The 21,364-nt window shown below is 36.5% G+C and overlaps 1 protein-coding gene across 1 annotated transcript in view; it reads left to right on the top strand.

Moving 5' to 3' along the window:
- PCSK5 (proprotein convertase subtilisin/kexin type 5) overlaps nucleotides 1-21,364 on the top strand; it is a 248,905-nt gene that overhangs the window by 165,048 nt on the left and 62,493 nt on the right. The window contains exons 13-17 of the mRNA XM_085313604.1: nucleotides 7,201-7,337; nucleotides 14,618-14,761; nucleotides 17,546-17,648; nucleotides 18,186-18,379; nucleotides 19,892-19,976. Coding sequence (XP_085169730.1) covers nucleotides 7,201-7,337; nucleotides 14,618-14,761; nucleotides 17,546-17,648; nucleotides 18,186-18,379; nucleotides 19,892-19,976 — 663 coding nt within the window. The remainder of the gene's footprint in view (nucleotides 1-7,200; nucleotides 7,338-14,617; nucleotides 14,762-17,545; nucleotides 17,649-18,185; nucleotides 18,380-19,891; nucleotides 19,977-21,364) is intronic.

Below are 21,364 nucleotides of genomic sequence, written 5' to 3'. Positions count from 1 at the left end.
TTTAATGTCAATTTAATGTTCTGCCATTTTCCAAAAACAAATTATTCATGAAAGAGTAAATACTCATATGGTCACACCAGGAATTCCTTCCCTTTGCAAGGGACTTGTGGACTTGACAGTTATGTTTGGCTGATGCCAGCTTGCAGTTCTGGGGTAGTAATACAAAGAAATAAATGAATTTTGCAAAAATCTAGGTGTGAGATATACTACAGCATTCACAAGCCCTTTCTTAGGATAAAGTGAACACATGAGCACAACAATTTTCAAAACAATATTTCAAAATTTGTTTTATTTAGACTTTCTGTAGGAAATCTTAACTGTAAGATAGTGGTCTTGGAATTAGTACACTGAGTGTTGCTGGATGTATATTTTTCAGCATCATGCCATAATATGAAAAACAAATAGGTTCTTCAGTGGGAGAGTTATTAATCACTAATATGAGAATTTTTTTTGATTTTTAGGCACTTAATTTTTAAAGTATTAATCCTGAGGGCATCCAAATAAAGGCATTCAAGTTCAAACAGCATGTAGGGATGTCTTGGCAGCAAATGGTCTGGGCTTTTTTTCTTTTTTTTCTTCAGGCAAAGGTCCCAGAGGCTGCTGTTCATTGCTACTACCTGACTGAGACGCTTTTCTCAGACATACAAGACCTTTCAGTGCACACGTACATGATTAATAGCAGYAATACCAGCTGTTTTTACTGAACCCAGGGAAAACCTCATTGCTTTACCATTACTCATCTGGGTTTAATTCAAAACAGTTTGCTGGTAAAAAGTCTTGAAGTGCAAAAAGGTATATTTTACACATGTGCAGTTCTTCTCCACCAGTTCTGGAAGAGTCATTGTATAGTTTGTGGTGCATTGACGAGTAGGTCTCACAGGCAATATCTGGCCTTTTTTCTGCATATTTTGTTCTTAATGTTGGCATCCCCTAAAATGACTTCAGTAAGAAAACTTGTTAGTCAGAGGCGGTGTGGATTCCTTTGCAGGCATTTGGTGGATTACACTGTCACTGGCTTGAGCCTCATGTGCATTCTTCAAAAACTGCATTACAGGGAACATCTGCTTTGTTGTTTGGAAAGTACTAAACATGATTACATTGGATGTACTGCAACAGGAAAATACAGTCTTGGAAAGTGCTGGCTGGTGTGAAGATGAGGCTTAGTCAGTCAAAATGACTGCAGTTAAGTCCAAAGGGGAACAGTATACCTCTTTTAAAAACAATCGGTCATTGGGTTTGGCAGCATATGTTTCAGAGTAGTTTGAGACATACCAAGATCTATTCTAGCAGACACTCAATACAGGGGGCCATGGAGGAGCAGTTAAATAGAAAGAGGATRGAAGAGGCAAACCTGGAGTTTGTTTGTCTCCCACCAAAGTCACGGCTTGTTTAGATCTTGCCCTTTAAATTTAAAGCAGCTGCTGCCATTCAAACTGCGTAACTAAAATTTTTTAACCACGTGGTGGCAAGTTTCCAGGCCACTAGCTTCCTCTACTTACATGGCACTGACATTAATAATACCTCTGTTCAGCAACAAAAGGAAGTATTTTCAATACCATCTTATTTTCTGTAATAAAATCTTTGATAACCGGTACATTTTAATAATGTCCTTCACTTTGGAAAACTCTTATCAAAAGTGAGATATTCTCATCTAATCTTACTTCCCAGACTACTTCATAAAAATTTTAGATGATCAGAAATAGAGGAAACTGTTTCTTTTATAGGAGATTATTTTGATTTCTGTATTCTGATTACCCTGTAGTGACCTTATTASAACCAGGATAAGCAAAGAGTAATACTTCTTTTGTAAAATTCTGTTAGTATTAGCATTAGATAGAGTGAGGAGCTGTGGGGATACTGAAGACATAGCATCAAAAACAAACCAATAAGCAATTTTTTATATAAAAGAGGAAAAGTTACTGTTAATTTTCCTAGCTCAACAGGAAAGATCTAAACCAGGTTTGTGTGCCCGTGAGTAAATGAGTATATGTCACTGACACCGTTCTCTGTTTAACTCTAAAATCAATCCTAGAAGATGCTCAAAGATAAATGTGGAAAAGGAATGAAGTGCAATATATCTGAGATCTAGAATGACACATGCCTTCATTTGGGAACTGACACTAGTGAAAAATTAATCAGGGAGATGTTCAGAATAGGTTTGTATTGGCTTTTAGAATTCAATACTTGAAGTTGAATTGTGGTGGAAAGTTGGCATCCATAATTAAAAGTTAGAAATATTTTTTCACAGTTGAAAAGAGAGTGAAGATAAATGGATAAAGACAAATCTAGGATCCAGCTAAGTGTCTCAGATTATGAGTTTTGTATTGATTGAAAGAGGAGCTGTGTAAAACAGAGGAGAGGAAGAACACCCAGAATTTTTGCTTTTCAAAATAAATTTGCCCTAGATACTGTGATGAGGAYGAGTGGATCTTTTTCTAGCTTTACAAAAATGAAGCCCAGCTCAACCTTACTATAATAGCACTTATTACATTGAGTTGTGGCAAGAATGAATTTGATTTTGTGCAGAACAGTCACTCTCCCCTATTGTCCTTACCTGAATCAGAGACCCCTTTTCAGACCTAAGTGACCAATGATTAGAAGTGTGTATATTTGGCACCAGTTTCATTAATGCTCTTGCATTGGGATTTATGCCTGTTTAGAGTGAGATTCCYGAAGATTTACTGCAAATTCAAGAGGAAAAACGTGCAGCTTTAAAGAAGATAACTGCTGCCATCGACCACACAGTTGGCTGACCTGTGTGATATTTGAAGCTCATCAGCCTGACATGCCTTTAGGTGAAGACAGATCATTTTGTGCTAATATGGATAGTCCTTGGGGACAAGCTSTCCATATTCAAAATTGGTGGTTGCTACACTCAACACTGTGCCTTACTGTTCATGTTATTCTCCTCCAAGTAAATTTTTCATGCTTGGGTTGAGCTCCAGCTGAGATCTACAGTGCTTCACAAAATTAACTGTGATAACCAAATCCAAAAGGCATTTTAAAAAATAGATGCATATGCCTAACTTTTAAGTTCATTTTTGGTATATTTCACCTCAAGAAGTTTAGGAGATCTCTCCTGAATACTTCAGTGCGGATGAGCCTGGCTGAATGGGACAGTTGAATCAGTTTGGGTTCTTGGCGATTGCTCATGGGTTACATTCTCCCACTGACAGGCAGTCAGGGCAACCCTGCAGAGAAGAGCTGCTCTGAGGAGAGCAGTTGGTGCAAGCATCTGTAGGAGCATGGCTTGAGAGGGCACTCTACTCTGCTCAAAACACCAGCTCACTAATTTAGTAGGCTGCAGCACTAAAGACTGCTGTGAAGGGGACAGATAGGTGTCTCTTGCCAGCTGCTTCCAGTGCTCTCAGCCCCAACCACTAGTCACCAACCGGCTGCACATTTCCTGGCTCCCAATGCAGTCAGCTCAGTATGTAGAGTATGAGTCAGCTGCACCTTCTGGGATAAAAGAAAAAAAAAATGAATACTGAAAATTTCCTTTGATACACTTACTCTTTTTTTGTTTGTGATGGCTGGTTTTGGTTCTGCCAGATGGAAGCCCTACTCCAACTGCTTTCGCTCACCTTGTTTCACCAATTAAAGGTAGATCTTTTTTTCTGTGCATTTAGTAACTTAGAGATGTTTCCTAAAAATCTAAAACTCTTGCATTTTTTTTAATCCTAGCAGATCTAATTGTGAGAGAGTAGCCTTATGTTCCCAATTGTGGAATCCACTGAAAGTGGATACTTGTCTTCATCTGCTTCTAAAATTTGATTACAGATGAATATATCTGTTTCAAGTTAAATTCTTAAACAGAAAGAGGATACAGTTTCCAGGCTGAGATGATGACTGTAGAAAAGACCGAGACATTTTAACAACTTGAACTTATTTTAAAGAAATATTTTAGTTTACTTTCTGTAAGCATATGTATACCCTTATAGATCTACATATGACAGGTGAGAAAAATGTCATAAAATTACTCAGAGAGAGAAGAATCTTTATTTTTAAATGTATTACTATTCATAGTAAGCAGCAGCCCAAAATTAGCCTCTCTGGATATAGACAGTCATAGCCAGCCTGCCGTAAAGGTGATGTTAGCAAAGGCTGCCTGAGTGATTGAATAACAGATCTGACTTTCTATTGTGATTATATTAACAAATAGTTTATAAAAAATCAGTCATTGTCACTCTAGTAGTTAAAAGCATGTTATGTGCATGAGTGTTGGTGCTGCAAATATACACAAACATGATCGTAAAAATTATCAGATTATTCTAGGCATCTTGCTAAACAATTTTAGTCTACAATAACCTGTAATAGTCAACTAATAATCTATCAGACGAATAATTTGTTAATCCATAATAAACTGTGTGTAAATATATCCTTTAAATAACATTGCTTTGCATTGATCTGACAAATAACAAAATCAATTAACCACCTGGAGTAGCTCAATCTTTCTTAAAAGATCCTATTTTGTATATACATCTTCTGAATAAGTGAAAGTATGTCAAAACTTTTCCGTAACTATTTTGATCATTTCTTTCTTTCACTCAACACCCCTGAAGGGGAAATAAATGTAGCACCTCACAAGTTCCTTGATTTGAGAGCTTAGAGCAGAGCAACATGAAAATACTTAGACTGTTGGGTGCATACAATATGCACATACAGATAACCTCAGTGTCAGTATCTTTCTAACCTTAAACTTTTTTTTTTTTTCCTTAACTATTCTTTTAATCTAAGTCTGTAGGTTTTTGGCTCGTTTGTGAAATTTAAAAAATTCCAATTTAAATCTTACTTTATAAAACTAAATCTGTCCCAAAGAAGTTTAGGGAAGTTATCTTTCCAAAAACTGGTCCATTTCCTATGAAGTAATACTACTATATTTTCCCCTACTGCCATAATGATGGCAATTTGAAAGCTTACATTTTAAGCCATAGCGTATTTTTAGAAGTGTTTTTGTATATCTAAGATTTTTGGTTTTTTTCTCCCAAAATGATTTAAAAGAATGATGCAAAATTAAAACAGAAATCTGACAGCATTTGAAAATACTGAAACATAGCATATAAACACCTTTAAGCACAGGATTCTGTGGGAAATGTCAGACTAATTCCAGCAAAAATAAGCAGTGAGTGGTGTTTCTATGTATGAGAATGCAAGCGCAATGAATATAGAGTTTCAAATATAATTGCCTGGTATTTATATAATACTATATAATTCAGTTGCCATAACCACAAGAAGGAGTACTGCTGCCTTGACTGATTGACAGTGTATTTAAAAAGTAATACATCAGTTATCAGCAAAACGTTATTTGACAATTTGACTGAAGTAACYTACATAATGGAAATAACCTATATAATGGCATACTCAAATGCAAAAAGTCACATGCAAAAACTGGGTAATAACTAGCTAGATAATTTCTACCTTGGAGTAAATGATGTGTGCCATGTGTTTGTGAAATTGGTTGTATTCAAACCACTGATTTAACACTGACATGAAACAGACCAATTCTGGTGGCATAATTCTATGTACGATACTGCACCAGAAGAAAATCTCACCCAATTATCAGTGAAAATTCAGCCTATTTTAAACGTATTTTCAATAAATGTTATCACAAGTAATAAATAAGAGTAGCATTATAGACATTCATACTCAGTGGAAGATTAGACAAATGAAAGAGAGAAAATCAACTGTAAGCTGAATCCTATAAGCAGCCCACACATCCGCATCCTACTGAAGTGAGCTGTGAATATTTAGGCCCATCCAGTTCTTGGAGCTAGACCGCTGGCTCACCAAAGCTTTTGACAAGAAAAACGACCTTTCATCCGTGGCTTACATGAACATTTTCAGCAGAACTTGATACATRCTGGCATTGCTACAAAACTATCCTGTTTGCTCAGTGTTTGCATGCTGAGTTTCATAACTTTTTGAGAAAAATGCTTGAAATGTGTTTAGAAAATAACAATAAAGAATCAAGTGAATGTAAAATAAATTTTTAAGATAGATCAGAGTATTYTTTTATTCATACACTCGATTGCTTTCCATTTTATGGAAGCATTCTAAACCCACTGGATTTTTCACTGTACAAGTCATGTTTTTATGAAATTTCCACACATAAAGAGCAAATTAAAATGATGATAAATGTAGTAGTTCTCATTCTGCTTTTCTGTTAGAGAGAGGGAGATCTAAAACTATATAGACATGCACACATATATATATATATTTGCACACACATATGTATATATACATGCATATATATCTTTTAAATATGAGCTGTGCCATTTTTGTTAGAGGCAGCAGTCTCTATTAGAGTGTACCTCCCATCAATAGCTTTGGGGTAGCAGGCAACATGCTGTGAGCACTGAATAAAAGTGCAAGTTCTCTTGTGTCTTTCCAAAATCTCATTAATAAATTCCAGTTTTAAGCAATAAAATCTCCAACCAGTCCTCCTTCCCCTTCCCCCATCCCATCAGCATCATATTGCAGCCTCTGAACTGGGCCCCCCGTACTAGAAAGTACTGTAATCCAGGCCTGAGCTCCAACCTCTTCACCCAAGACCTGTAATTAAATTATGGTAACATTGTTAGTGAGATGAAATCATCAGATGCCATTAGTCTCTCAGTTTTACCCAAACTCAAATCTTGTCAAGTGTTTGAATAGAGTGATACCCTGGTCGTTCTAGGTTTGAGAACAAAGTCTCAGATATATTTGATTTCCTCATGAGGAATCACATGTTTGGCTCTTGTTGTCTCAGTTACTTAATACTTTTATTTTCTTAAAATTCCTTGTCTGTACTTCAATCCAAAACAGAAGTAAATGTTACAGAACTTCCCCGGCATAAAGAAAGTTGTCRGTATTTACATTGTGCTTTTAAAGCAAACTGTATGCTGCATTCTGTGCACTTTTCTTGAGACACATGGTTTAGGTTTGTTAGTAATTTTTATTGATAGTGAATCCTCTTTGCATTCTCTTTCACATTATGACAAATGACAACATGCAAAGGATCTTCTCCATCAAAAAGAAAACAACACAACTACTGGTAAACGTATTTGAAATATGTGCTGGAAAACCATCATGATTAATATTTTATGGAAGTGTAGATAAATGAACTGGCTAGTTAGTGTATTATGTCACAGCCTGCCAACTTGGAGGCTTAGCTCCACTAATAAAGTGGTACACTTACACAAATGTTTTGATTTATTTTAGGTTATTTGATCACTCCATGGAAGGATTTAAAAACTGGGAATTTATGACTACTCACTGCTGGAGTGAAAAAGCAGCAGGTGACTGGATCTTGGAAATCTGTGACACTCCTTCTCAGCTGAGAAATTTCAAGACTCCAGGTATGACTGTGGCCTGTGTTTGATTTCAGTGGAGTCAGAAGGATGCTTGAAGCTGCTAACATTGCTTCAGTTATCTTCCATCTTTTATTTACATCTCCAACATCTCATTAGTTTAACGTGAAGACAGAGATATAAAGAGCTATGTATTATTCTCAGTAAGTTATAGATACACTCCTCATTTTTATGTTGCAGTTACTTGCCATTTAAGATCTGTAGTTCTTTTTTGTCCTGAACTTCTGTTTTTCCTGGAGAAGTTCACCTTCTCAAGTGTGCACTGCAGTCTTTCTYACTTTTAAAGTTATCTCGAAGTGTAAGAAGTGATTCTGGCCACATAAAGCTGAATCATACCAGACTTGTGAATTCTTCAAGCAGAGACAGACTCCTGTACCATCTGACAGGTTACCAAGAGTCAGTTCCTTGAACAAAAAAAGCCAAATTTTTAGCAGGTGGAGTTTTCAAGGAGAAAGACACAGAACTGCATGAAACTGCATGTGTCACATTTGCGAGGAGTTATAATATATAGGCATCTGTTTTCTAGGATAGTTTTTTCAGACAGGTCTTCTGCATAAGTTAGCACAGCCCAGAGCTATTCTATTGTATTCAAGTTGCCAGCGCCTCTCATGGCTGATACAGGACCTAAGAATTTATTTCTATGTTGCATYCCTCTTTGCTTTGTATTTTTTGTTCTACTGATAAAGAAACAATGGCATTTATCTGTGTTTACATAATTAGGAATTCAGTTTATACAGAAGAGAGAAATCCATGGCTTGCTACACTATAAGTTGCATTGGACTTGCAAGCGTATAGGTAAAGTGCCCAGACCACATATTTGTCCACTTATGAACTGTGATCTTAGGAGGAATTTCTGGGGCTGCATATACTCTCCTGTTTCTAATTCCCACTGCACAGTTCAATTTCATTCACAAATTTCAGTATGAGCACCTCAAAGGAAATGGAGCTTGAGGTGAGGACTTTCAAAGAGACTCAAAGGAGTGGGTGCTTACTCCTGTCTGCTGGTTATGAGAGATAGGAACACAATTTCTTTTAGGCCTATTGAAAATTTCAGCCTTGAGACCCACTTTGAAATAGAGATACTACACACACACACACACACACACACACACACAAAACAAACAAACAAACAAACAAACAAACAAAACTGTTATGCATGAATACTGAACACTGTCCTCTTGGGGCCTCACATCAAAGTAGGTGGGAACCCTAAGAACCGTCCTATTTAATTTCCATAAATATTTCCTTTAATAAAAATAAGGAAAGAAGATATATTACATCAACAAGGAATATAGATTAAAAAGCTTTAATCTTTTTGTTTAAGAGCTGAATACTACTAATGTATTGGAAATTATTTATCACTAAAGSTAAATTATTAATCTTAACATCTTTGATTGGATGACATGTCAACAAGCTATAATATTGCATTGGAAGTGGCAAATCTAGTTGATTACTACTTTCAGACATCTAAAAATGAGTTATAAGAATTCTACTATAAAGTACGGTTAGGATTGCCATAACAATACCAGAAGAATATTGGTTTATAATTCAACAGACTACAAGATACATTACACCTCAGGCAGCTAAGTAAACTCATGGAATAGTTAGGATTTTCTAATTGATTTGATWAAAAAAATGCATTTTAAGATATGGATGTTAACACAAAATAAAGATTTTGAAGCCATAAAAAAATATCATTGTGAGCCAACAATAAGGGGTTTTAAATAGGCTTGTCCTGAATGAATAGGATATTGACAGTCACTAAAACTATTTGAATGACCCTCACTGAAGATGCTAAGTACTTTCATTGTTTCTAGTGCACGAAAAGGCACAAATAAAGAAACTTTGATAAGAATGCTAAATAATGTGTTTAAAAACTGTATGTTTAAAATAAGAAAAGTTAGCACAATAGAATATGTGCATGTAGCTGCCCATTCTAGAAGACGGTTAATTGTTTTGATTCGACTTTGTCGGAGAAGGACCTAAAAATATTTCTGCCAASTACTATGGAGATGTTCTCCATAGAGGGCAATGCTTTTTCTTCCTYTTGATTGAAACTGAATTTGTTAGATTGAAATGAAAGCTATGTGCCATTTAACTAATCAGGGTAAATGTGTTTCTCTCAAAGGAATTAACAGCCCTGGAAGGCTCATCCCATTCCCACTTAAAGCTTACAAACTCAGTAGGACTATTTTCACAGTGATTGAGAGAAAGCCAAGGCACACTAGAAATTCTAATGTGTGAATATGGAGTTGTCCGATGATCCTGTTTCCTACCCTATTCCAAGTGGTATATAGGCCAAACTCAACTGAGTTTATACAGTTTTCTTTGGACAAGAATATGCCCTCTCGTTTCAGTATTATGGCAAAATGGAAGTGCGGGTTTTATGCTTCTTAGATGATTTTCTGTTCTGAAAATCCAAATCATAGATCAGCATCACCCAACTATTGTTGTAATCAATGGTATTAACTTGAATGARAATTTTAGTCCTTTATTTCTGCTCTCCATTATGTGGCTGAATTATGTTCTGTTTAATACAACAGATGGCCAGATAGGCAGTGTCTCTGCTTTTATATGTATACATATATTTATATGTATGTATGTATTTATATGTTCCTATATATAATATATAGACATGTATATACACATTTTTTTTCCAAAATGAGATGAATAGACTTAATCAAATCCACTTGTTACTTATCTTGGTTGACTGCATCTGCGTTACCTGAATCTTTCCTTTTAAGAGACTGTACCTACAGTCATAAGACAAAGTTGTTAAAGCCTGGCATATAAAAAGAGGCCCATAATTCCCTACTGAAAACCTAAATAAGCAGTGTGATTTTCAAAACTATTGAGCAGTAAATAACTTCTTACGTTGTTTATATATGTCTGTGGTAACTCTAGGGTGGTCAGTATTATTTAAATGTTAACTGTATACTCAGGAGGCTAACATTAAGCACAGCATTTTGAAAATCWTGGTTGTCATCCTCTGGAGGTCTGAAGTACAATAGCAATACTGCCAGTGTTTCAGTTTTCACTTCATTTTATCCACACTGATCATTTCTTGCCATGGTTTTACACTGGTGACAGGTTCTTACCTAATGATGTTAATTATACCACTTAATGCTGAGCAGTGTATTAATAGGGGTATTCATTAAATGYGTCAGGAAGGGCACTATGAGCAGAACTACACAGTTTTTTTTTGTGTGTTCAGAGAATTTTCAGTGCTTGTGAATTTCATAGAGGAGAGGTGCTACATAAAATCTACATAATCCAAATTTAAGCAGATAATTGAAGAAAAAAATGACAGACAAAAAATCAGTAAYTAAATCTGTCTTATATTTGTTATTTTTGAAGGAGCCATGAGCTTCTCTGGCTTGAAGGACAAGCTGGGGCAGCCCTTCACCACTGTGTATACTGGCACCCAGTGGTTGATCCAACAAGGGGGAAAAGTAGCCAGAGAGCAACACATTTCAGCTATTCCCTTCTTTTTCATACCCTGGCATGCTCCTTGTGTTAAAGCGTAGAGAAGAGCTCACACAGAGCCATTCTGGAAGCTGTCCACCTGGGCYGGTCTCCAGACATCATTTAAAGCCCTTTCATGTCACTAGGACAGTCTAAAAGAGACCAGCTGCATTTCCAGTTTTACACTTTAAAGCCTGTTCCTGCAAACTTTTTTTCAGTATGAGTAGCCATGTCGTCTTACWGATTTACTGATTTCAACACTTCGTATTTACTCTTCCCAACACTATAGTGGCTAATATGGGACTGATTTTGCTCCTTGAAGAAGAAAGCCTAAACTCTGGGGGAAAAGGAGTGGTAAGATGAGGAGATATTAAGATCTGCCTGGACGAGGATGGTGGAGGAAGCTACTGTGCTGAAAGAATCCTGCTGGAAAATTTATTCTTTACTATCTTTTAACCTGAGTGTGAAACACTGTTTTAGACTCATTAGTTTTTAACATGCATTTATATTTCACAAGATGCAGTCCAGCTGTGAATTTGGGCCATGGTTCATTGTATCCTCCTTAGAGATGTGTCCCCCAGGTTTGCAGGGTACTGCTTGCCTTGTGATGGAAGCTGTCCCATAACATTTCTGCCCAGAACAGTTTGAAAGTGCCTGTCATATATTAGTAGTGGATAAACTCAGTCATTTGGGCATGTTAGGGTTAGTCTCCATGCTGAACAGAGTGTGAAGCAAGCAAAAGGTGCTTAAATATAATTTATGGTGCCTCTCCACTTTATCAACGTATTCTGCAGTTTATCACACTAGTGTCACCATCACGCCTGTTTCTTGTTTCTGAGTGTGCACATATTTGTTTAGCTATTGAAAAGTCTTATAATTAAGAGTTGCAGTTTTCCTGTAGTGAACTGAGAACAAAGACCCAACATGTCATCATACCCCAGCATTGGCAAGGTAATGCCACATCTGTTAYCCGTAAAGAAATGCAAGGTCCAGTTCATAAAAATAGTGCCAATGATTTCTGCATTTAATTCTGTACAGTTTATGGAGGCGGACATGTGCTTACTGTGAAACACTGCAATATATATACCCTTTCTCCTGTACATACCATGTGGGACCTGTGTTATGTACTAAATACAAGCAGGGTAAGGGATTATTCTAGCCAAACTAAATGATGGAATCAGCCAAAATGGGAATAGAAAAATTTTGGCTCAAATATGCACACTTTGTATATTCATTGTAAAAGCGTGTCTGTATGTATATATACTTATTTACTGAAATATTTTTGTTGTGGAAATTAAACCTGCCTTGAGGCAGACTTCATTTATTTGCTGGCAAGTCACATGAATTTTCTCTCTCTTTATTTACTGAACCATTCTTAAGAGGAAACTAATCTCCTGAGAGACCCTGCATTATTCCCCTAGCTGCCCTGCTACATTAGATATACTTTTAAGACTCTAATCCTTACTGGTACAAGCCCTTCCAAGTGTGTGACATCCATATACAGCAGTACACTATGCTTGAAGAGCACCTTTGCCTGTTAGTGGGTCTTTGCAGATATTACTTTCTAGTATTCAGTATTTTTATCAGTGTTCTAGGAGAAATATAAAATCAGAATTTGGAAAGTTTTGTGATCATTGGAGCAAAATAATGATGAGGATGGAAAGGTCTCTCTAACTTAGCAAAACACATATTTTTGATTGCATCCAATATATTGTGGTCACTATGCTATAGAATTGGGTTAAATCACAAAAAGGACAGTGATTTTATGTGGAGAAGCTGTAGCTTTCAAAAGGCTACAGAGATGACTGCTTGTGTAGTTAAACATGACCTCTCTGTATAACTCTTTTTGCCAGAAAGAAAGTGCCTTTAAGAACCCAGCTGAATCACTTTAAAGAACATTGAGAAGTGACTTGGTCCCTAAGCATTTATACAAAAAGAAAATACGTGATTTGGGTCTTTTTTAATCTAGTGAGGACTAAAGAGCTTCATGGCTGTGAGCTAGACCTAGGAAAAGACAAATAGAAAATAAGGTGCTTGGAGTTTGACAGTCTAGGTAATTAGCCAGCTATTTGGCAAGATGGGAGGTAGGTTCTTCATCAATTACTTTCTAAAATCGAGATTGAAAGTCTCTTTAAAAGCAATGCTTTACTTCAGCTACAAGAAGTTGGAAATTACTGTGTGAAACAACTGTATGATGTAGATTCTGCCTATATGCCTTTCTTTAAAATTGAGTATAGAACAGAGAAGGTTTCATATCAGTGTAGAAATTTCTATCAAATAAAGATGAAATTGGATTGGSAGAGACAGTGAGAGAGCAGTTTTATTCCCATCTTTAACCTAAATTTAAGCCCCCAAAATAAAACAGTTTAAAAGAATCGGGTTGTCATCTGTCAGATAGCTGTCATTCCTCAGTGAAATCCATGTCTTTGGTTGTTGTTGCTTAATGCTTGGCAGATAAATGTAAAACTAGAGAGATAATGTTCAGTTTCGGTCCTGTCCTCAGAGGATACCAGATGACATCGGTATCGCAAAAATAACACAGAAAAATAACTTGATTCTAATAAATGTCTAAGTAATTTGTTTGCACAGGTTGAAAAAGCCCAAACAACAAGTTATTGAAAGGAATTGAATTTAATTTTACTGGAAGTATATTAAGTGATTTTCCTGTGGGGAGGCTTACCTGGATTACATTTTTTCTAAATCAGTAGTTCAAGGGAGAGTATTTTAACCACAGAACAGCCTCCAAAAGTAGAATCTTCCAAATTTAGAAAAGAAACACTCCCAGCTCTCCTCTTCCCTATCTCTCCCAATGAGAAACTAACATTTACAACTTGCTGCTTCAACACAGATAAATATAATCAAGAGAACAGGATAAGGCCAAACGTGCTTTCCACCTTCTCAAGCCGGGATGTATTTTTCATGCATCACTACCTTAAGCATTGTTTGAGGCCTGAATCCTTTCTCCTTTCACAGAATTAATTCAGTGGGGAGTAAAGACGTGAAGGTGGAGGCTGCAAATTCACACCTCTTGTCCTTACAGCCTGAACTGATGACTTCATACACATTTATCTTTCCATTCTTCCACAAAAAAACTTGCCAAAAAAGTAAGATTCAGGCAAGCAGACAATCTTTTCTTAAGTGCTGAGAGAATAAGATAATAGTGACGAATTCGGACAATGCAGTAACGTATCTGCCAAACAACTAGGCTAAGTGAATAAGAGGTTATGCTGTTTTGGGTGGGGATATTAACATTCTACCACGGAGATTTTAAAGGAAATTTTTTGCATTCATCAAGATATACCCTGTAAGCCAACAAAAAATACATCGGAGTATTAACCAAAATGTAACCCTTTTATTAAGTCAGAATTCTGAATATGTAGCTGGTTAGCTAAGAGATCTCAAATAATTAAAAAATRGATAATTAATGTTCTGAGGAAAAGTGAAATCTGGAACAAAAACTCACCTTGTTGAACTTCATAAAAGTTTTCCAAGTAACTTCATGGCCAGACTTCTTTTGTTTATTGTTTATATTAAGTTCAACTTGTGGTGCAGACCTTTAGTAGACCTACAGGAGGGTGAAGCAGAATAAACTACAGTGTGAAAATCCAAACAAATAAAGTAAGCTTTCCAAATCTGCAGGAAAGCAAAGATTGCACTGTCTATATTAAACTAAAGACTCTCAGATGAAATGTGAAGTATTCCATACCTACTCACAAAGTCATGCTTACTTGCAATATCTTTTTGTAAGACAGAGAAAATAGGAAACGATTTCTAAAACTAGATTTTAAATATTTAACTTCTAGGCAAATTGAAAGAATGGTCCTTAGTACTGTATGGAACATCCATCCAGCCGTACTCACCAAGAAATGATTTTCCAAAAGTGGAACGAGTGCGCTCTAGTCCAGTTGAAGACCCTACAGAAGATTATGGAACAGATGACTATTCAGGTGTGTACTTTGAAGTGTCATTCATTTACTCTGTGTTTTTACTGAAAACATAATAGGTTGAAGCAGTAACTTCAAACTCTGCATGTATAAAATGTTCCTCTCACAGGACTATATACTGTCAATGGTATTGCCAGACATTATCCATACTCTGACTTGCTTATTTGACATGCTCCGTCTTCTACATTTTGTGTCTTTCGGTGATTCTGTGTGTAMTTCAAGACTAGGATACTCACTGCGCAGCAGAATCTGTGGTCTTTCTTGTCTGGGAAACAGTTAGATGGTATTGAAAGATGCCATCAGAAAGAAAATTACAGATAAATAGCTAAAATCAGTGAAATAGAAACAACATCAATAGTTAATCATCTCTGACTAGAATAACAAAGTAATATTTAGATTTCATTTAATTAGTTAGGATTTCAGTGGCACAACTGATACTAATTATGCAGGATTTATAATAATTATATATAGGAAAATTAATATTCTGAGGCTAAAACACAGTGCTGACAGGATGTCTACTCAAAATAAAATTATGCAGCGATTKTCCCATGCAGGGGTGGGAGTGGTCGGAGTTCAGTGAAATGGTTTCTTAATTTATATATTTTTAACATACAGGTAAGATGCTATGAAGAATACACTGCTTTTTATATATGTGCGTGTATATGTTTGTGTGTGTGGATTTATGTCTATGTATATATGAATAACCTTGTTGCCTGTATGTGTACTGTTTTCCATTGATCCCTGTAGAAGTTTTTCATTATTTACGTTAGATTTTAATAAAACTAGGTTTTTCATGCTGCAGAGTGAGTCAAGTTGGCAGTTTCCCACATGTAATCCAGCAGTGCCAGGACCTTTCTTTAGATAGATAAGACTGCTGAATCTTAGGTTTCTGTTGTTACCATCTCCTGCTACAGCACATCAGATCYTCAGTGCCTATTTTAGATGAGAAGTCCTTAACTCATTTTGGCAGATGAAGCACAAGCAACTAGACAGACAGGAGACTGCTTGTTTATATTTTCTGGTGCTGCTACACAGACAGTGTGGACATCAGTGCTGGACAATGAATACTTAGGAGTCTTCTTTTGGTATCAGACACATCTGAGCCAGTAACAGTTCTTGATGGCATGACCGGTAGATATTATAAAACACTGTAGCTCGTTCATTTTTTCCAGTGCAATCGACAATGACTCAGTTTTCCATAAAGTGAATAAAGATCCACAGAATGATTAAGCAATGGCTTACATGAGTCAAAGGCATATGTTTCCTCTTTTCAGATGCAGCTATGTAGAGAAAAAGTGTGCTGAGATTTGTCCATTGTYATGCATGCGCATTCCGAAAGCTTGTCCAAAATTTTATTGTAAGCTGCTGTGATGAGGTCCCTTAGTCAGTCACCTGAATCTTACAGGCTTGGCAAGGTATTTTCTACTCCAGAYATTCCTCTCCTCAATCTCGTCATTCACCTGAAGTACAATGTGACATTACAGGTGACATTTTGGTGACATTATAGGTCACCAAAAATGAGCTGACTTCAGTTTTGTTACTAAAACAGCTTGTTATGAATTGCCATGAAATGTGAGTTGTAGAGTTCTGCCATTATATTTTGAGGGGTCTTATGACAGGGAGAAAACACATAAAACTGAAGCCGAAAATGTTACCTAGTTAAATGATACAATGGATGTCATCATCACACAAAAAATTACAAGTAACAGGAAAAAAAAACACTTGAAGAGAAGTGGGAAATGAAATTTATTTYACTTTGTCTGTTCTGTGACACATCATACAGCCCGGGAATGGGAGACCAAACTTTTAGAAGGAGAAGAAAACATTTCAAAGGAAGAGATAGAGTGAGGCATGGACTAGAAGCAGTCTTTCTCTAGTGTCCATTTTGGCCATCACCCATATGGTCGGAGGGAAAAAAGAGGGAAAAGATAGGACAACAGAAATTACAGAGGCCAGGAGAAGTATTCAGAGCTTTGATCTTTTATTGCAGGTACAGTGAAGAGCAGGGTTGAGGGTTAATATAAAAGAGTGGATCCTAGCTCTAGGAGCTATATGAATTACCTAGACACTTAGTTTTCTCAACTTGCATATGTGCTATAATGCCTACAATGTGTGTAACTTACATCTCTGCTGTGAAGGTCACTCACTTCTTCAGCTGTTGTTGCATGAACAAAATCACTTTAAAACAGGTTTGCTTGATGTTAAGAGAAATTTCAGAGCAGCATTTCATTAAATAGTTACAAGCTTACTTATAAATAATTAAAAGTTTACCTATATGCTGTGTTCCCATATATAAAGGCAGGAGTCAACAGAGCTTTCCTCCTTTAGTGATAAGAACCTATCTGAAAACTGTAAAGATGAGGTTCTGGTGAGATGGAAGATTTACTAATCAGCAAGTGTTAGCCAGGGCTTTTGCAGCATGTAGCAGCACAGAGGCAGGTGAGTTGGGGCCCTGGGGGCTGGTGCTCATGGGTTGTGTTAGTCACCTAAACCAGTTCTCCCCCACTAAGTAGCCACTGAATAAAAATTAAAATGATTTCCAATTCATGAGGAAATAATTTTTCTGGAGCCAGAAATAGTTTCTGATAGGTTCTATAGTGGATACCATGCTTGCTAAAAAATTGCTGAACCCTTCACTTTTCAGTGGAGTTGAATTACTGTTTGGACATCGGCTTACATAGGTAAACAGAGTAATTGAATTCCACATTAAAATACTATATTTTAAAAGACACTCAATACCAGATGGGAAATGTTAATTTTCCTTGTGGATTTTTGGTTYTATTACAGGTCCTTGCAATCCAGAATGCAGTAAAGTAGGGTGTGATGGGCCAGGACCAGATCACTGCACTGACTGTCTGCACTACTACTATAAATCTAAGAATAACACACGGTAAGACCAAATAGAAAGTCTTTACTTCACAGATTCCTCAGTATGTATCTTAAATTCCTTTCTCTTCTCTTATTGCAGTAATGGATGATTTATTTTTCTCTGAATTAGACAAATTTTCTTAGGAGTGAGAAAAAACCCAGCTAATCAGAATATAAAGCACTGCCTTCAAACACCCTTTATTTCCCTATCTTTTGATTATTTTTTCATAAGATGGCGATATATATATAACTGTGATAGCTATTACAGCTTACGTGATTGAGTTTGAACAAGATAGGAAGAAATGTAGATGGTTAAAAATGATACCACATGCCTGTCTGACAAGAGTTTGCCAGTGAGACAGCATATGCTATTGGAAAAAAAAAAAGACACGAAGAGGCAATTGGTTTCAGTGCTTGAGAGGGTCGCATTTCAGTAAGCAGGTGATCATTAGAAAAACAGTGATGCTAAGAAATACTTTTGCTTTGCAGTCATGGTGCAGGAACATGGTGGCAGGTTATTTCATTAACAACTCTATCTTCTCTTCCCTGCTGTCTGCAGGATCTGTGTTTCGAACTGCCCACCTGGTCACTACAATGCAGACAAGAAACGCTGTAAAAAATGCTCACCTAATTGTGAAACCTGTGTTGGAGGCCACAGTGACCAGTGCATGACCTGTAAATCTGGCTACTACCTGAACGAAGTAACCAATAGCTGTATTACCAGCTGCCCAGATGGGTTTTATCTTGATAAGAGTTAGTATTTCATAYTGTTTCTTGATTTTGGGATATTGAATTTGATCTTGGGGGTTGCTGGAATACTTGCAACCAGGGGAAGAATATGTTCATGCATTTATCTCTTACCCTACTCTACTTTTAAAATTTTTAGATGCCAATTATGATTAAGAATCTCTTCAAAAATTGATTTAGGAATCTGCTTTGATAGACAGCTTTTTAAAATCATACTTTGCAGTAGGATGTCTTCTCTGCTTGTGGCTAAGAGTAACAGCAGCACTCTGAGGGCAGTGCAAGGACAAATCAGTTGCAGGACGGAGTGGGTGATCACTGCTCTGGATAGGGATGGGCAGGACCCTAATTCTAAACATGAAGCAATGCCTCTTCCCCCAAACCCGAAAGCCATGGCACCACCATGACTCTATACACATAGAAGAAACAGCTGAAAAAAATGCGCAGGCACTGAACTTGTACTCTAAGGAAAAATATAAAAGTGTTTGTAATTATGTTTTTGACAGATTTAAGTAGCCGCAGTGATGTGATGACCCATGAGCAGTAATTCTYTGCCATGTGAGACACCTGGCTTCAGTCTGCTCCTGTGATTGCCAAGTAGAGTGCCCATATTTAATTACAAAGCTGGTAAAAATACTCAGCCATGTGCTTAAACTCCACTGACTTCAGTTAGCTTTAGGCACATGCTTAAAAGATAAATACGGCCTCAAGAACTTTGTTCAACTGAATTGCTTAACTTTTGCTTTCTGTACCATGAACCTTTGTGTTCRTTTTTGAGGATTAGTAAGAGCAGCTGCTACTTTTATTTTTCCATTTTCAGTGTCTGAAAACTACAGGGAAAGGAATTCCCTTCCACACAGTCAAGATGGATAGATAAAAATTTAGGATTAAACAGGAATGTCATTTTTTTTCTTGTCAGAGAGGTGCACAGCACTGCATCCCAAAAGGTAGGAGGTCTGTAGACAAAGAGATCTCCCTTCAAGGAGGGAGATTTTGAAATTAAAAGACAGATGTTAAGTAATTGATGTCTTAACTTTGTTAAGATCAGAAATGTTCACGCAGGTGTGTCCTTGAACACCAGATGAGATAAGACAGGACAGACTGCTTGTATGGAAGGCGTAAGAAGTAAATTGCAGGAGCGTCACTGGAACGCTTTGCATTCAGCACYGTATACCCCTGCTATTTGAAAAGACTGTTTAAATCTATAACATAAATTGTTAATGTAACTTAAATATCTTTATGAAGATTTTTTTAAYAACCTCAAAGCATGTTCTTTTTCTAAGGGTACACCTAATCCTTCAGAGGTTTAGAAATAGTTTAAGCCATGTGAAGTTTGATGAAAAAGCTGATGACAGGCAAAATTTAGTTATTTTAGCTATTAGCTGTTTTAGTCTAGCTTTCTATTTCCATTCCTGATGTCAAACTAGAAAAGAAARAAAACATAAAATAATATATCCATATAATTTTATTAAATGTTACTGACCAGGCTTTTCTGAGCTGTTTTCTTTTTTAACTTTGTAGGTAAGATAGTTTGCCGAAAGTGCAGTGAAAACTGTAAGACGTGTGTTGAATTCCAAATCTGCACAGAATGCAAACATGGCCTAAGGTAAGGAAATGATGGATGTCACTAATCACAACAGCTGAAGAGGCTTATGAGTCAGTAGATACACAAAGAAGAAAGTTTTATAGCTATTTAACCTTGAGTAGCCTTCATTTTGTGTGTTTCATTGCTGTTTAGGTATTTTCTTGTGCCACTATGTGCCATTTTGTCTATTAATGGATTTTTAGAAGACCTTTAATTTCAGGTAAAATAAAAGCCATGGTTATATGGAGAGCTGATTTCTTCACTTTTTTGACCTATAGTCCAGCCATCAAAGATTATTTTAGCAGTAAAGCTGGTGAATTGTATTAATCCTTCTGATTCATTCCTGTGATAGTTGGAAACTGTTTCCTTATCTTTATTGTGTCTCCTCATATATCCAGTCATTCACTTATCTCGAGTACCTCAGGCTCAATTCTATTATGATACAGTGTGCACATATATTAAACTTTTTATTGGTGAGAGGACTTAATCATTCCTGAAACTGATAGGTAAAATCCACAAAGCAGCAGTGCACCTTTCAAGCTCCCTTATAAATGAATGACCTTTTGATCCAAGTGGCAAAGGTCTTTGTAAAGGGTCACATGCTGGCTTTATGTGACAAAGAATATGAAGTTAGCATTCAGTATCTGCAGGAGTTCTTCTTTCAGCATATGGATGTTCTATGAATGTTTAACACTAGGCTTTTACCTTCTGTGAAAGTGGATTTCAGTTAGTAAAAGCCGAATGTTGTTTGTTTTCAGGACATACGTAGCTAGATTCCTTTACCTTTTGTAAAGGAAATTTTATTTCTTTGTATGCTGCATTTAGACTKCTTTTTCATGAGCCTAAGCAATTCTTATTACACATATATCTGTTTTTTTTAAAGAGACCCTTTAAAGAACAAGTGCGATTAAATGGGCAGGAAAGCATAGGACTGGTCAGACCATTGGTCTATTTAAACCCTCTGTGAAATARGAGTATTTCCTTCCCTTTTTTCCTCCGTAATTAAATTTTGGTTCATTTACTAAACATCAGCAAATGATTAGTTTTCCTGTCTGTAAAAACGTGATAATGCTACCTGCTTTGTAAAGCACTTTGAATGAATGACTGAAGAAAAATAAGAATGCAGGTGTTGCTACGTTTGTTGAATTATTAATTTAAGCATTTTTTCCCATCCTGGGACCATATGCACTCTTGAAAACTTCTAGTGGTGCTGAGCACACACAACTTTTACTGCATCCAATATGTAAAATGGGATTAATACTCACTTTGCATGGCACTCCTTAGAGCTGCAGGGCATTTTTAGAGAAATGGCTGAATTGGATGAAAGTTGACATTCCAAAGAAGATGGCAGACATGCCAGAGAAACCCTAGCTTATCAGGTGCCTAGAGCAAGATCTTTTTAACATGAA

The sequence above is a fragment of the Rhea americana genome, unplaced genomic scaffold (assembly GCF_003343005.1).
Source record: "Rhea americana isolate MKP2758 unplaced genomic scaffold, rheAme1 scaffold_11, whole genome shotgun sequence".
NCBI classification, from domain to species: Eukaryota; Metazoa; Chordata; class Aves; order Rheiformes; family Rheidae; genus Rhea; species Rhea americana.
The sequence above is the reverse complement of the archived record's forward strand: the minus strand, read 5'-3'. Positions and strand labels throughout refer to the sequence as shown.